The 16,001-nt window shown below is 40.1% G+C and overlaps 1 protein-coding gene across 1 annotated transcript in view; it reads right to left on the bottom strand.

Moving 5' to 3' along the window:
- Window positions 1–1,145: 1,145 nt before the first annotated feature.
- LOC101637199 (alpha-1,4-N-acetylglucosaminyltransferase-like) overlaps window positions 1,146–16,001 on the bottom strand; it is a 17,764-nt gene continuing 2,908 nt past the window's right edge. Inside the window, 3 exon segments of the mRNA XM_012730117.1 lie at window positions 1,146–1,523; window positions 8,566–8,967; window positions 8,969–9,154. Of these exon segments, the coding sequence (XP_012585571.1) occupies window positions 1,146–1,523; window positions 8,566–8,967; window positions 8,969–9,154 (966 nt within the window).

Raw genomic sequence — 16,001 nt, 5'->3', positions numbered from 1 at the left:
CAGTTATCTACCTTCTAGTGAGTCCAGGGTGTTTTCATTTGGGTTAAAACTTGTAGTAAGTGAGTCTATAGTCCATTTTCAGTCCTCAATTCCTATGCAGGCTTGGACGCGGTGATCTCGGCGTCTTTACTCTGCTGCCGTCTTCCAGAAGTCTGACCAAAAAGTTTATTTTTAAAAAATACCAATGTTCAGTTCCTACGTAAGGACTGAGAACCACCAGGGAAGAAGATTACAGCTAATAGCATCTGAAATCTCACTTCCCTCTCCTAAGACATTTCAGACATTGCAAAACTATCGCATAATCTTTACACTGTAGAACTTCAAGATTATTCCAACACAGCTCTACAAGCTGTTATTGCTATTCAACTAGGGTAAAAATGTAGATTATTTACTATTTTCCATGGGAGCAAATATGATAGAAGTTGTCACTTGTCCACTAAAATCCATTTCCTTTTTTTCTTTAATAAGAGAAGCCTTGATGGTTTTGCTGACCTGGAGACCAATGTGTATAAACACTATTATGCCCCAGTCTTTCTTATAACCAGTGTGGCTAAATTCTGTAACTCAACTCTGGCCAACAACATATAAACAGAAGTGGTACATGCAACTTCTGAGAGATTCCTTGACAGACAGGACATGACATTCTGGCCGTCCCTGTTGGTGCAATGGGTCAAAGCGACTGAGAAGCTATCAGCAGCTGCTTCGCAAGAGTTTGATCCCCAGTCAGAGAGGCGACCCACATAGTGTGTGTGATGCACCCTCTGCTCCCCTCAGCGGTGTGTTTTAGTCAATCTGCCTGTTCCATTCCCCTCTCTGTCTTCTGTGAATTCTTTTACTGTCCCCACAATCTGGCCTGTACCCCAGTTCGGTATGCCTAACTAATAAAATATTTTTAAAAACGAAGTCCTTCACCCTTCCTCCTCCTGAGGAATCCAACATGGACATGCAAGGTGGAACACAAGCAGCCCCTCTGTTCAAACACAACCTCCATACACAAGCCTGTCACACTAGCATAATCTCCACAGACACATTCTGCAGCATCTGATGAGATGCTATCAGCAAATCTGGTCATGTGTTCATCTCTAAAATCTCCTCCCAACCAGTGCGAATGGTCTCCAGCCACCTTGGGGCCAGGGGTAATAGTGCTATCTGCGTGGCCCTGTAGCTAGATGCACATCACTCCCATTATCCCCACAGAGATTCACCATGTGGTACTTGGGGGTGCTTGTCTGTAGGACCAGCTGCTGCAAGGCGTTGATCAACTTCTGATGCTGGCAACTTTCCTCCCACACGGCCTTCAGTTCATCAGTCTGGTGGCCCAGCTCCTTCTGGATATGCTCTTGTTCACACTGGCTAGCCTGTATCCATGCCTCCAGGTTGGTAATAGTGGCACTCAGGCAGTACAGCAGATACTCAATCATGAGCTGCACCAGATGTACCACCTTGAGTAGTGTTGGGTCCACAGGATGCCCACAACAGGTGCATTCCTTCCCATTGAAGTTGCAGATACCAGTGATGTTATCCTGAAAGGTGGCCACATCCAGATCTTGTATGATGTGGTCCACATTCACAGCACTAATGTGTTGCCAGTCTACACTTTGATTTCATGGCTGGAACTTGAAGGGAGGGAGTGGGTTGGCCCCACATTTGGGGAGGCTGAAGCCCTCAGAAGTAGCAGTAGCAGAAAACATGGGTGGGGCAGCCCTGGGTAACTACTAGGGAAGAGTGCCACGAAGTCCACGGCAGCAGGCAAAGGGACTGATAAAGAACCTGGAAAGTGAGAAAAGACTCCAAGTTAGGAAAGGTGCACGTAATTGCATACACTGCTCATCTAGCCCCCAGAGGCTAAGTGGGGTGAGGTGAGGGATCTGTGCAACAGCTCTAAAAAGGGTGCTACATACTGACATGACTAGACACTTATGTAATTATTCAGAGCCTCGTTCTTGGGCCAGTGTCTCCATATCTTTAAGCCGCACATATATATATATTGGGAATCGCAGGAACAGGCTCATGCTTAGGATGGAATCGGGTGAAGCACCCACCTTAGCACATTAACTCTCCCGTGATGCCCAAGTCCACTGCAAGACAGCCTGCCAGAGGTCTTTGCAAAGGAGGAGGTGTCACAGTTCCACATTGACCTCAGGTTAAAAGTGTGCCATGGGTGGCAGAAATATCTAAACTCTGCCACACCATATGCTCTGTAGTTACAAGACTCTAGTAGATTAGAGATGAGCTTAATTATTTCTCCAAGTTTCCCTCCTTTCAGATGTGATCATATGAATACTGATATCTCCAGTGAGGTATGAGTGCAATGATGTCCAGGTCTCTGCACTAATATGGAGCTCTATTCATGGTGCTCTGGTGTGGGCCAAACATCTCATACCGTCCGACAAAGTCCAGGTATGAGGGTGTGTCCCTGAAAAGTCAGGAACACCGAAGATGGCTCCTACTGGATCTCTTTGTTTTGGCCACTCCTGTATTTGTAACCATTTTTGCATTTGGAATCATTTGATGGAGTAAAAATTGATTTTACATTTGGCTTTTCTAATAAAAGCAATTAGTTATTACTGTAAAGTTAATACAGTTAAATTAGACAGTGCTAAAAACATATCGTGATAATATGTTCCTGTCCAAACCAATAATTTAAAATCACACATTCCACCACCGTCCAGGTGTACACATTAAATGAAGCTCCAGAGGAAATATTTTGGGAACCAAAAAGCTTAAGCCTTTGTTTTGGTCTTCAACTCTCCTATCTCTCTTAATAGAACTGAGTATAGTAAACTTTTTCATTCCTTACCCTGCCCTTGTTTTAATTTTTTTTTAGGATGCTTTAGTAAAAATGAGGATCCTTAGAAATTAGCAATAAAAGAAGCTTTCCTTTTGTTTGACTAACCTTTTATCATAATATAAATAAAAATGTTAGTTAAAACTATATGAATTAATCTGCCTGCATTATCATTAGCAAATTGTTTGCCCAGCTGCAAAAAATAATAATAGTGACAACATTTTTTTGTTAGCAGTGTTTTCCTTAAAAAATGATAAGTGTCATAGACTTGGCTAAGATCAAAATACTTCAAACTGTTCTTAGGAAAATGTGATAGTTTTTATTTATTTATTTATTTTTTTACTCAATGCATGTGCTGATATAATCCCACTGCTTGAAAACATAAAAATAAAAAAGAGCTGCTGAGACTAGCAGCAGACGACACTTGTACCTGAACGAGTGTTTATGTCCCTCATTCACCTTCACTGACACCGTCATTTCCTACAGGAACCTCTGTCACCCCAATTGTTGGAGTTGGTCTCTGGTAGCACTCTTATTCAAACCTAATGTTTAGTGAAAAGAGCTCTAGCTTGTGGTCCAAAGACACAGAATTTACTCCCTACTTTCTTGGTAGACATAGAAGTTATCTCTATTTGAAGATTAATTTGACAGTAGCATTAGGAATTTAAAAATGAACATGCTTTTACTAAGAATTACAATTTATCTACAGATAAATATATACAAGTGTGCAAAGGTGCTTGGAAAAACTTCCACTATGGTATTGTTTGTAATGGAAGAATACAAGAAAGCAAAGTACAAGGGAACGAATGGTATATCTATACAATAAAATACTATGTAGCTGTGGATAATAAAAATGTAGGTTCTCATGTAACAACATAGAATAATGATCTATGATCACATATACATATTGCATTTCTGTTTAAAGGGAATTTAATCACATTTTATAATAACCTATAAAAATAAATGCACATGGGACATATATACATGAATATACATATCTATGTATTTATATACTTCATATTACAATGGCTATGAGGGAGGAAGAAAATGACAATATTAAATGGAGATAAACAAACAAGTAGGTGTGCATGTTTATTAGAAGGATGGGTAGGCTGACAGACACACAGACTACCTTAAAACAGTGATGATAATGACACACACATACACACACACATAAATACATAGACATAGATGAATGATTTACTTTTTTCATATACAATCATAAATACAATTTACTAGTTTATTCTGCTTAAATATTATACATTATTTATGTTATTTCAAAAACATTGACTATTTCTAGAAACACAAGTAAGCTCTGAGTAATGGTTGCATTGTGAAATAGAAGTTATAAAACTTTATTTTCCACATTATGCTACCTCTGTGCTATTCAAACTCCTTTGCATTCATCTATTTCTTCCATCAAAATTTTAAAAACATACAATTTTTTTCCCCTTGGGAACTTTGATTCTGACAAGGGCAATAAGACATACATGTCACCTTATTTAATTACATTCCTTTATATATCATGTGATTCTGACATTTTAGCCCACTAGACTGTCAGAGAAGAGAATGGTTATTCACTTCTTGAAGGAGAAATACCTGGAGGAAACAAGAGCAAAAGAGCATTTTCAAAAGATGGAAAGGGCCCCCAGGAAATGCCCCTGACCTGGCTGAGCCTATCTCCATCTGAGAGACAGCCCTCCCTATCTACCCTCAGGGTGCAGTAAGACTCAGAGTTGTAGGGGAAGGAGAGTGATAACAATGGCTTCAGTGTAGTGAATGCCAGCCTCTGCCAGAAAAAAAAAATTCTACATACAAACCTACAAGCAACTATTACTAGTCTCATTTTACAAACAAGGAAATTCATTCCCTGGGGAAAGGAGGCCGAAGTGGAAATATAGTTGAAGGTGCATTTGGCTCTAAATCTTGTGAATGCTGCAACACTGACCCTTCAGGCCATTTGTCCTAAAATGCTACTATCTATGCTGCTATGATTTATCAGTTCATCTCCCCTTATCACTCTAACTCATTATCCACTCACTGCCCCAAGTCTCTGCTCCTTCTAGGCCATGCCTGGTAGCTCCAACTACCAGGAGGAACACATCCACCCCCAAAGGGGAGCTCAGCATGGCTCCTTGTCACAGTGCAAGTACAAGCCCCTTAGCCTGGGATACTACTGACTCACCTTCTCAGGCTCAGGTCCCATATTCTCTTCCTGAGTTTCCTTTCCCAAAACATTCTCCAAAAACAAAACCATCTAGCCACAAGCACTTCACTACGACCATGAGGAGAAGGCGAGCTGACTTCTACTAAAGGTGTTGAGTTTTTAAAAAATCAATAAATAGTTATTTAAAAATCAATAAATGAATGAGTCAGGAGACATCAAACTTACCATGCTGAGCTACAACTGCAACCATGTCACCAGAGCCTCAGAGACAACTGCCACACCAGTTGTGCCTTAGAGCAACAGCAGGTTCCCTAGGGTGCTAAATGCAACAGAATACCTGATCCCTGTCCTCCCACACACCAGGAGCTAACCTGAGAACTCACTGATTAACTTTTTAAGCTTTGCTGTCAGATGTTTGCCCACAGGCCTCCCTGATGGTAACACCAAGAACATTCCATCAGCAACTGTCTTGGTTCTCCCTCAGCCCCCCAACTCCATTTCTTTGACCCCCTTTCATCCTCTTCAGTTATTGCTATCCTTTCTCTCTGTAAGACTGGGTGCCAATGCTCTCTATATTCTGCTGTTTGCCCACATCTCTGTTCCCTGCACACAATCCCTAGGGGTGAGCTCTCATGCCCACAGCCTCAGTTAACACAAGCTTGCTGTCAGCCAAGCCTCAGCCATACCATATCTCCTTCTCTTAGCACATCTGTCTCTTGGGGCCTGTAGAATGAGCCTTTGTGATTGCACCATAAATTACAAATGTAAATTTCACCAAGGTCGGAAAGTGTTAAATACAGGAAGCATGCCACGGATAAGAGAAGCCACAGTATAAGCTCAGTGATAAGCAGCAACTGATTCCTCACCTTGAGGGCCTAACATACAATTAGGCAATGACTCTCAAAGTTGGGTCCCTGACCAAAAATATCACATTAGCTGGCAACTGGTCAGAAATGCCAATCTCCAGACTTAGTGATTCAGACGTACAGCAGTAAGGAGTGTTGGGGGTTGTGGCAAAATAGAGCACACATACCCTGGCTAAAAGGGGTAACACACTGAACTTTGGCTGTGTGACTGGATATGTGTTCCTCAGGGGCTTCTTCCAAATTAATTGAGAAGATATTCAAAGACCTCAGTGAACTGTTTCAAAACTACCTTTCTAGCTAAATACCCAGTTACCATGTTATTTGCTGTCCACACTTACATATCTCTGGACTGTTTTTCTTTCCAGACACTATAAATGATTTACAAAGAATAACTCATGTCATCTTTAAAACAACCCCTAGAATAGATACTATAATTATCTAAGGCACAAAGATGTGAAGAGACTTACCCAAAATGGGAATGAGAGGAGCCTGGCTAGAGAATCTAAGCTCTTAGCCACAAGGCTATGATCTTCCTTGGCTCCCTACCACTTCCTTCTGTTCCTCCTGGAGGTGAATACGTACTTTAAGATCCAGTTCAGACATGAGGGCCAAAATAAATCCCTCCTATGCCCACAATCAGGAGGCCCTTTCCATCCCCTGGACTCCCCAGAACACAGGGCACACCTTCCTCTGGTCACACTTACCAAACTATGGTTTGTGTTGTACAATCTTCATCCACCCACCAACAAATGACCACTTAACTCCTACAAGTGCCAGGCACTGACTGAGAGTGGCAGTCACAGTTGATGGTGACCTAGGCAACAGTCTTTCCTCATAATGAAGGGAGTTAAGAATTCTAGAATCCTATGATGCTGCAAATATGGCTGCCTGGTTTTACATATATTTTCCTATTAGTTCTAATAATGAAGTATATGGATAAATTGCTTCAAATTTCTTAGCCCAAATGCCCAAAAGTGGATGACTGGATTAAAAAAGATGTGGTACTTATACACAATGGAATATTGCTCAGCAACCAAAAAATAATAATAAACACATGTGTTTTGCAGCAAAATGGATGGAGCTGGAGAAGACCATGCTTATTGAATTCAGCCAGAAAGAAAAGGAAAAATACCGGATGGTTTCAGTCATAACAGGAGTATAACGGACCTGGCAAGAAAATAAGAATAATAATAATGAACAGCTATATACTAGAGACATTTTATGGCGATGAGTGGGGAATGGGATCAAAAACAGTGTGTGGGGGGAGGGAAATGCATTGGACTATGGTGATGGCACATGGGTGATGGGAACATGGGATATGATGATTGGAAGCCCACAGGGATTAAATTTGAGATGAAAAAAAAGTACAAAATGATGTAAAAATAAATTATTATATTATAAAAAAGAGCATAACAAATGAGGTAAAAAAACAAATGTTGAGTGAAAAATAATACAACCAAATAATAAGATAGTAGTGTCTTTAATATGTAAAAAGTGATTACAAATCAATTAGAAATAGAAAGCAGCTCAATAGAAAGCTAAACCAATATATTAGGAAATCTACAGAACAGCAACAAAAAAATATTTTACTGAATGAACATCTTTACATTCAACCTCACCAAAATGAACACAGCAGTATGCTTTAAATTATCCCACTGGCCAAAATTAAATCATTTTTTAGCATTGATGAAGAATAGATAAATAGGCAATTTCAAACAGCCATTTTTAAAACAATTTGACACCATATATCAAAATTTGATATCCTCTAAATGCTATAGTATTACCTTTACTATTAAGTATGAATCATTGTAAAGGTCCACCAATTAAATAGAGATTAAATAGACTACAATGTATTTACAGTGAAAATACTCTGTAGCTATTATGAAAAATAAAGCATGACCTGATCTGCTAATGAAAACTGGTATCCAAGACATAATATATTTTTGTAGTGAAAAACAAATGACAAGATAATATGCATCACTTGATTCCATTTATGATTTTTAAAACCATTCATATGATAAATTCAAGGTTGATATTCAAAATATTTAGGCAGTCATATCTTCATCGTCTCTATCAGAACTTGGAACATATAAGGGACTAAATACTTACCAACTGAAGGCATTAATGGATACCAAAATCAGCATTAGTAATTGAATACATTTCCTCACATCAATTATCTCACAGGTCCTGGAATTAATATTACAGACTTATATAGAACATGTTTCAAAACTATTAGCTATTAATCCCAAAACACATGTTATCTTCCTCAAATTTTCCAGCTTCTTTTGCAGCTGCATTCTGGCCTATACGATGTAAGGAGTATTACATGGTACTTGCAGGAAGCTTTCATAAAATGAAAGAGGTACACCTTTTTTTCTCTTTCCTCAGCCTGTTGCCTTGGATGCAGACATGATGGACTGGAGATCAAACAGCCAAAGATAAAGGGGCTGTGGATACTAAGGATGACAAGAGAAAAATGCAAGGGCCTTGATGACTGCAGCAACCATTTCCACTCTGAACTGTCTGCCTTCAAATGCCTTTTATATGAGAAAGAAATAAACCTCTGTACTTTATACTTCACTCTTCTTTCAGATTTCCCTCTTATAGAGAAAGTTGATCCTGATATGTGACTAAGCCCCCACACCTCTGGGGAAAGTGGAGATCAAAGGAAAGTATGGCATCTTAGGAAGTATCCAGTTCCATAATGCAAGTCAACATTGGTTCTATTTTTTATCTGTACCCACTTTTCCAGCCACCGACACCTCTGGGCCTTTAATCAGGTCCCTGTAAGTCCTGGGACAATACTTACGGTAGAGGTTTTCCACGAATGTGTTACTTTCTCTTACAACAGTCTTCTGCTTCTGGTTCATGTAGTTCCACAGATGCAAGGCTTAAGAGTTGTTGAAGTTTGGGTCTGTATCCCAGACTTCATAGTAGCACTTCCACTCCCTATAGGAGATGGGGTAAAATCTCTGAGGGTGTAGAAATGACAGATTAGAGCACCGCAGATCACTCACCTCCTAGAAGTCTGTACGTGTGCACCATATTTTCAACATCCTCGTGATCAAATCAGGGTTGCCCCAGATGTGTGAATTATAGTGTTCAACAAAGTTTTCCATGTACTCCCAGAAGAAGGAATTCCTGGGGGAGGAACACAAATACTCCATTACTAGAGCACCGAGAAGACTTTGAAGCCAACAAGTTTTTCTCAGGAATGGGCCTGATAGATATGAGATCAGTGTCCATGTAGATGCCACCGTACTTCCAGATAATGGCCAGAGGATGTGCATCCGAGCTGACATGAATCCAGTTCCTCTGTGCGCTGACATTGACCTGCAGAAACAGATGAAATCAGTCAGAGCAGCTATGGGCAACAAGCAAGTGGGAAATCAGTGATCACAAGGGGCCAGGCCCAAAAAAGTAAACCAGCTCCCCCCAAATCTATTTGCTAAATACCCTATTGTACAAGTTCACCAAACTTACCTCAAAATCAAAAAGTGGCCTTTAAAAAAAAAGATTTATATGTGTATGTATACAGAACTGGGATATAAGCCAGAGGTGCAGGGGTGGTACTTATGAAACCTTCTCTAGAAATGAAACATACTTAGGGACCAAATGCTGTACAAAGTATCAGAACACAATAGAAAGTATCTCAAAACTCAGACCGGTGAGACAGGGAGATGGAGGGCCAGTCCTTCTAAATCTATCTAGTCACACCCCAAAAGTGACTAATTGAATAATAGATAACACTCCCACAAAGCAATGTACCCTTCCCATAAATGGAAAACACTGTATTAGTACAATTTCTACATTGGAAAATGAAGCTTTTCTGCCCATCTGTTTTCTATAGAAGTGCCTCTTTCTCTTTCTCTTTCTCCTTTTCCTAATCTACCTGTCATTTTAAAGTATAACTTCGGCCTGTGTCTACACAAACATCTTCCTCCCCTGGGTAAACTTGCCATGTGCCTCTGAAAGGGGAATTCTGCTGAAACTTTTCTTCGAGAAAACCCAAACTCCCCATTCACCCAACCTAAAACCTCAACAAATTGACATCAAAATACCCTGAACAGAATGCCTCTGATTTATAGTTGCCTGCTAATTTTTGTTTATTTATTTATTACTGCCATTTTTTCCCTGATCCCTTATTTAGTCCCCCTACCATCAGTAAAACCATCTGATATTTTTCTTTTTCCTCTGGCTTCATTCGCTGAGCATAATCCCTTCCAGCTCCATCCATATTACTGCAAATGGCGTGAGTTTATCACTTTTGACTACTGAATAGTATTCCAGTAGTATTCCATCTTTTGATCCAATCACCTATGTTTGGGCATTTGGGTTTCTTCCATATCTTACCTATTGTAAACAGTGCTGCAATAAGCATAGTTTGTTCACAGGTAAATAGGTGGTGGGAATTTTATAAGAAATGCATCTTCAAGGAAAAAGCAAGCATTTTACAATACAAATGAATGAACAACACCTGAACAAAAAAGTGTGCATTATGTCACAGAAGCAATTGTCAAAATAATAATAATAAAATAATAATAATAATTAATAATAATAATAATAATAGCCACAATAATCCCTAAAATACCAATTATAATTTCATGATCCTTAGAGGGTATCTCCATCATTGACAGGACTTATCCAAGAGGGAGATAGGTAAGCTAAGAGCAAGAATTTAATGGAATGCTTCTAGATAGTGTAAGAAAGAAACCAGAAGCTCCTCCACCTATTGAAGCCAACATTAGGAGAAACTCCTGTGGATGAAAGGAATGTCCTTTCCCCATTATGGGTTCAAATTATAGGGTAAAAAACAGAACAAATGTCTGTGTTCCAACAGTACTCACTTAAGTAGATACTGGTGAAAGAAGCATCACACCCACTAGGATAATTAACCTGGGAAATGTGGTTCCTCCTTACCCAGCAAACTAAAACTCACTCTTCTCATTGCTTTCCCTGTACCTCCTGTGCTGAGGCCTATTATTAGCCTCTAAAGCTGTTACATAGATGAAGTTATAGTAGAACCATTCAGGCAAGGCATTCCGAGGCCCTGTTTTTCAACATGCCTTCCTTGAGATTTTCTAAATTAGACACCAGGCCTGGAACTGGTTGGGTCAATCAAGCATCTGAGATGATACCCTAAAGCCAGAGTGCAACAATGTTAGATACCTAGAAAGGGTAAGTTCCAGGATCTCTGCACCACCCATTGAAAGTGGAGCTGAGCAGCAAGGAGTGGAAAAGATTGGGAAAAGGACCTGGAAAGAAAGGATGGAAAGAAAAGGACTACAGGGAGAATTAAGGAGGCCCATGGAGAAAAGAAACATGTAAAGCAGAAATTGTGTTAGTTCTTGGCCTTGGACTTGCATGAGCAATTTGGGAGACAAGGAAAGAGGCACTTGAAAAAGACATGGATGACCCATGGCTGGCAATAGAACAATAGATACCTATGTCTTGATTTGTACTTTGACTTTTCTCTATCCCTTCCAGACTTGTTTGGCCCCTTCTTACCCTTTATGTGGATCCCCACCAGAAGATGCCTTATGCTTGTGACAAGCTTTCAGGCCTCGGGGGCCCAGCTTGGGACAAACTCTCTTTAGCTGGGCATTTACCCACGATGTAATGGGTAACTTTGGGTGTTTCACTAGGAAACTATATAAACTATATACTTTCTCTTTGGTCTATTAGTTGTGCTTAAGTTCTATTCTACTCAACATCTTATGCACTAAGAGTAGGTTTGTCTGTAGTGAAAATGATGGGGGCCCATCATTTCTTCCTACTATCAAAAGCAGATCAAGGAGAACTCAGTCTATGTTTTTTTTTTCCCTGTCAGGGAGCTCTCACTATCTACCCTAAATGTGGTAGTTTTCAAATGCCCAGAGATCTCTGGCTCTCATGCCAGTATGTGCCCAGTTCCAGGAGAAAAGCCTGGCAGGAAGACCAACCTTCCTACTCAGTGTTGTATTTCTCTATGGGATTGTGCAAGATTGGACCCCTAATGGTGCTTTGGGTGACACTCACTCTACTTTTTCACAGGATAAGTCTTAGGACTCTGTTATCAAAGTTCATTTTCACGTACAGGTCCATGTTGCAGTTTTCACCTTCACATCGTATCCTCACTGCCGCATCAGGTCTATATAACATCAGAGAGCAGAAGGTATCATTTATCTGGGGCTCCCCCAATGTCAGCACCAATGACAGTGCCTAAAAACCTAACAGACCCCAGGTACTGGGCCTAGCAGTGGTTCTCCACTGGCCTCAGCGGACTTTCAAGGCTGTAGCTCTACAACACAAGTTGGTCCGCCCAATCACTGTCTTTTCTTGCTTCCAGTCGATATTATGGTGCCTGTGTCAATGGTGGCATGCCTATGGGCATGCCCTGCCCTTCTCAGCCTCCCCACAGACCTCTGGCTTAGATTCCCTATAAGCAAAGTTGTTCCAGCATTTAAGAAGGCCATGTGCTAATTCAGTGATTAAAGCTTAAAACATTCAAAAGAAGATATGCTCAGAAGATGTGTCATTCATGCTTATATTATAAAATTCCAAGTGATAAATTTAACAAGACCATGAAGTTACCCACTTCATTTTCCTTTATAATCAAGGTAATATTTGTGTTTGTACTCATCCACAGGAAGCACTCCACAATATTTGATAAAGTCATTGGATCCAGTATTCTTAGGTGACATGATACAGATAATAGTACCTTCAGTAACGATGCAAACAGCATTAAATAATGAGTATCAGGATATATCAGAGATGAGCATATCTATATTGTTTCAACACTAATAGACACAACATTGGGAGTACTAAAAGCATTGTTCTGTTCATCTCAAATGAAGGATATGAATTGTGGTCAGAATAGTGCATATAATAATAAAGAACACAGAGGTAGTGTTCCTGGGTCTGAATAGAATGAGAGAGTGTGGTACTACGAGTCTTCACACTCACTGACTGTCCAGCAAATCCTATGTGCCTCCTTGCTCACATTTATCTACATTGCCTTTGATAAATGATTATATCACACATGAGCCCATGAATTTTATATGCATTTGAAACAAGTTGTTTACATAGACAACCCCATGAAAAATACTCACTTGGGATCCTGCATTCCCTCAAGTTACCCTGGGCAGGATGCATGTTTCTGAGGAAGAGAAGTGGGCTGGGTAGGGTGCAGCTGGTAGAAGCAAGCAGAGGTAAGTATGTGAAAACCTGTGGGCAGAATGGACTGGTTATGAGTGGAGGCTCTTGTTAAATAATCTTCATTTAAAATAATCCTCATTAGATCTTCTAAAAGCTTCACTACCCCTCCATGGTATCTCAAATATGAATTTTAAAACAAACAAAAAAGAGCAGACTAATGTTTTGTCCTGATTTCTGTGACAGGCCAAAAGGAAGACGGGAGGCAGAAAGGCTGAACAAGTAGAGTTTATTGCACCTGGGCAGCAGCTGAGACGGAGCTCTCAAGGGTGGGGTCCACAGCTATTGCCAATGCTATAGGCGAAAAGGGTTTCTTATATAGATTCTAGGTTTATATTCTAAAGGGATGACTCATCGCTGTGCCCCCTGATGCGAGGCCCAGTTTGTTATCACCCTTATCTAGTCCCACTGGTATCTCCTGGCTGCAAGGCCAAGTCAATTATCACCAGTTTATTATCGCCCTTATCTAGCCCTACCTGTAGTTGTTTTATCACTGTACCTGGTCACCCCCAACAACTAAAAGCTTAAGAATGCCAAAATTGGGCCCTGCCTGGTGGTGCAGCGGGTTAAAGCACAGCACTAAGAAGCTAAAGCCACTTCCACATGAGTTCGATTCCCGCCTGCCCTGGAGGAGATCCACATGGCGAGGCAGACCTCTCCTGACCCGCCCGCTGCTCCCCTCAGCAGTGTACTTCGTCTATCTGTCTGTTCTTCTCCCCTCTCTGTCTTTGGTGAATCCTCTCACCCTCCACATCTCTGGCCTGTACCCCGGTTCCATATGAATAAATAAATCTTTTTTTTTTAAAAAAAGAATGCCAATATCAAGATGTACAGCAAGGTAATGAAGAACAATAGCAGTTAAAGTCACTTTCCTGGGCCCCAACTCTGCCACTGTATCTATAGCCATGTGACCTGGAGTCTCAGCATTCCTCTCTGTAAAATAGGAGATTGGTTGTGCCTTTCATCAAGGTGTTTATTGTAAAATAAGTGCTTGATCAGTATAAGTGGTTACTAGGTGCTTGTAGCATGAACTGGCCAAACAAGTGGAGAAAAAATCCTAGATATACTTCTATAAGATCCAGTTAATTATCCCAATTATTTTTGCATTTAGGATACTAAACATATTTTCAAAGCTATGAATCTTCCTATTGAAAATAACAGTGTTCCCAACAACATTGATTCAAAAGAACACCTGCATCTCCATGTTTATTGTTGCACTATTTACAACAGGGAAAATGTGGAATCAACCCAAATGCCACAAAATAGGTGACTGGATTGAAAGGATGTAGTACATATAAACAATGGACTATTACTCAGCTATCAAAAACGATAAACCCATGGTTTTTGCAGCAACATAGATGGAGCTGAAAGGGATCATTTTTAGTGAAATAAGCCAGAAATAAAAAGAACAGTACTGGATGGTGTTACTCATAACAGGAGTGTAAGGTCTCAGTGGGAGAAGAGGAAAAAGAGAGAGAGAGAGAAGCAAATATAATAAAGTAAAAATGAGAACAAATATAAAGCAGAGACATTGTATGCGGTGAAAAGGGAATGGGATAAAAACTGGGGTGTGAAGAGGGCACGGGAATGTGGTGATGGCACACAGGTGAACTGCTGGTGGGGAGCCCACAACTGGGATGGAAAAATGTACAAAATGATGTAGAATTAATTAATTAATTAATTTTTTGAGAAACAAAATATCCCAATAAGTTTAAACAAAAATAAACCAATCCATTTGTAATATGGAGCAGATAAACAGAACATCTCAAACTTAAATCAAGAAAAAAGATTGACCACAAAACAACAGCATTTGAAGTACTAAGTCTAGTTCAGGACAGAGAGAAATCATATCTTTAAAGTAATAATATAAAATACCAGCGTTGTATTTCTAAATATTGTATATTTTAAGAATGAAAGTGGCATTTCTATTTTCACCTATTCTGATGTCCCTACAATACAAGCAAAAACAGAGTGCTCCAAAGTTTATGAAACTTCAAGTGGTCCTGTAACCCTCACTTCCTAGACTGTCATAAACCTGTAATACATAGAAATCACTACCAGCAATGTGATTGCAAATGTTTGTTGAGAATGTATTGAGAATGACTGATTCTATACACATTTACGGGTTATTGAATGCAGTTATATTCATTACCCAGACTTCAGCAGTCAATGAGTAGAAATTACATGATAAGTTATATAGAGCCATATTAATGGCCCAACTTTCACCAACAGGAAGTCCCACCCTTTGATGGGGTGTCCTCACAAAATTTTCAGGCCTCTCAGTTTTCATTTGTGATACCCAAATTTACCTAGATCTACCTATCTCTGTGGGTCCTTGGTAAAGTCATGTCCCTCCCCAGAGTGTCCAGAACACTCACCATGTACACAAGCACCTGCATGCACCGGGCCTCAGCTCCGGACGTCAGTTCCATGACGTCCTTCCCCTGCTGGTTCACTAGAGGCAGCTTATCCCCTCCTCTGTGGAGCCCACAATGCTGTTTTTTTGTTGTTGTTGTTGTTGTTTCTCCCAAGACACTCTCTATAGCACTGCAGATGCATGCCAGCTGCCTCAAACTTTAATTGATCTTTCTCACTTTCCAGAATTGAGCACAAACAGGTTTGCACTTGTCCAAAGTAAATTGAGAGAGGTCGATTATTATTGTGAGGTGCCAGGCTCTTAGAAAATTCTCTTTCATGGTAAATTAACTCAAATCTTACCCATTTTACTATCTTCTGATGTCAAATGTCTTTTATAAAAATGCGAAGTGACTGCTGCATACTTTCTTTTAGGTTCTTTTTTGGCAAAGTAAAAGTTGGCAACCTCAGATCACCCACAAACTTTTTTTTAAATATTTTACAAAAGTTTATTTTTACATCATTTTGTACATTTTTTTTCCATCTCAATTGTAATCCCCGTGGGTTTCCCATCACCAAGTCACTAGTGTGCCATCACCATAATCCCGTGCATTTCCTTCCCTACCCCCCA

Source organism: Condylura cristata, unplaced genomic scaffold (genome assembly GCF_000260355.1).
Source record: "Condylura cristata isolate star-nosed mole 26May11 unplaced genomic scaffold, ConCri1.0 scaffold00003, whole genome shotgun sequence".
Lineage (NCBI taxonomy): Eukaryota > Metazoa > Chordata > Mammalia > Eulipotyphla > Talpidae > Condylura > Condylura cristata.
Note: the sequence above shows the minus strand (reverse complement) of the source record. Positions and strands in the feature narration are given on the sequence as shown.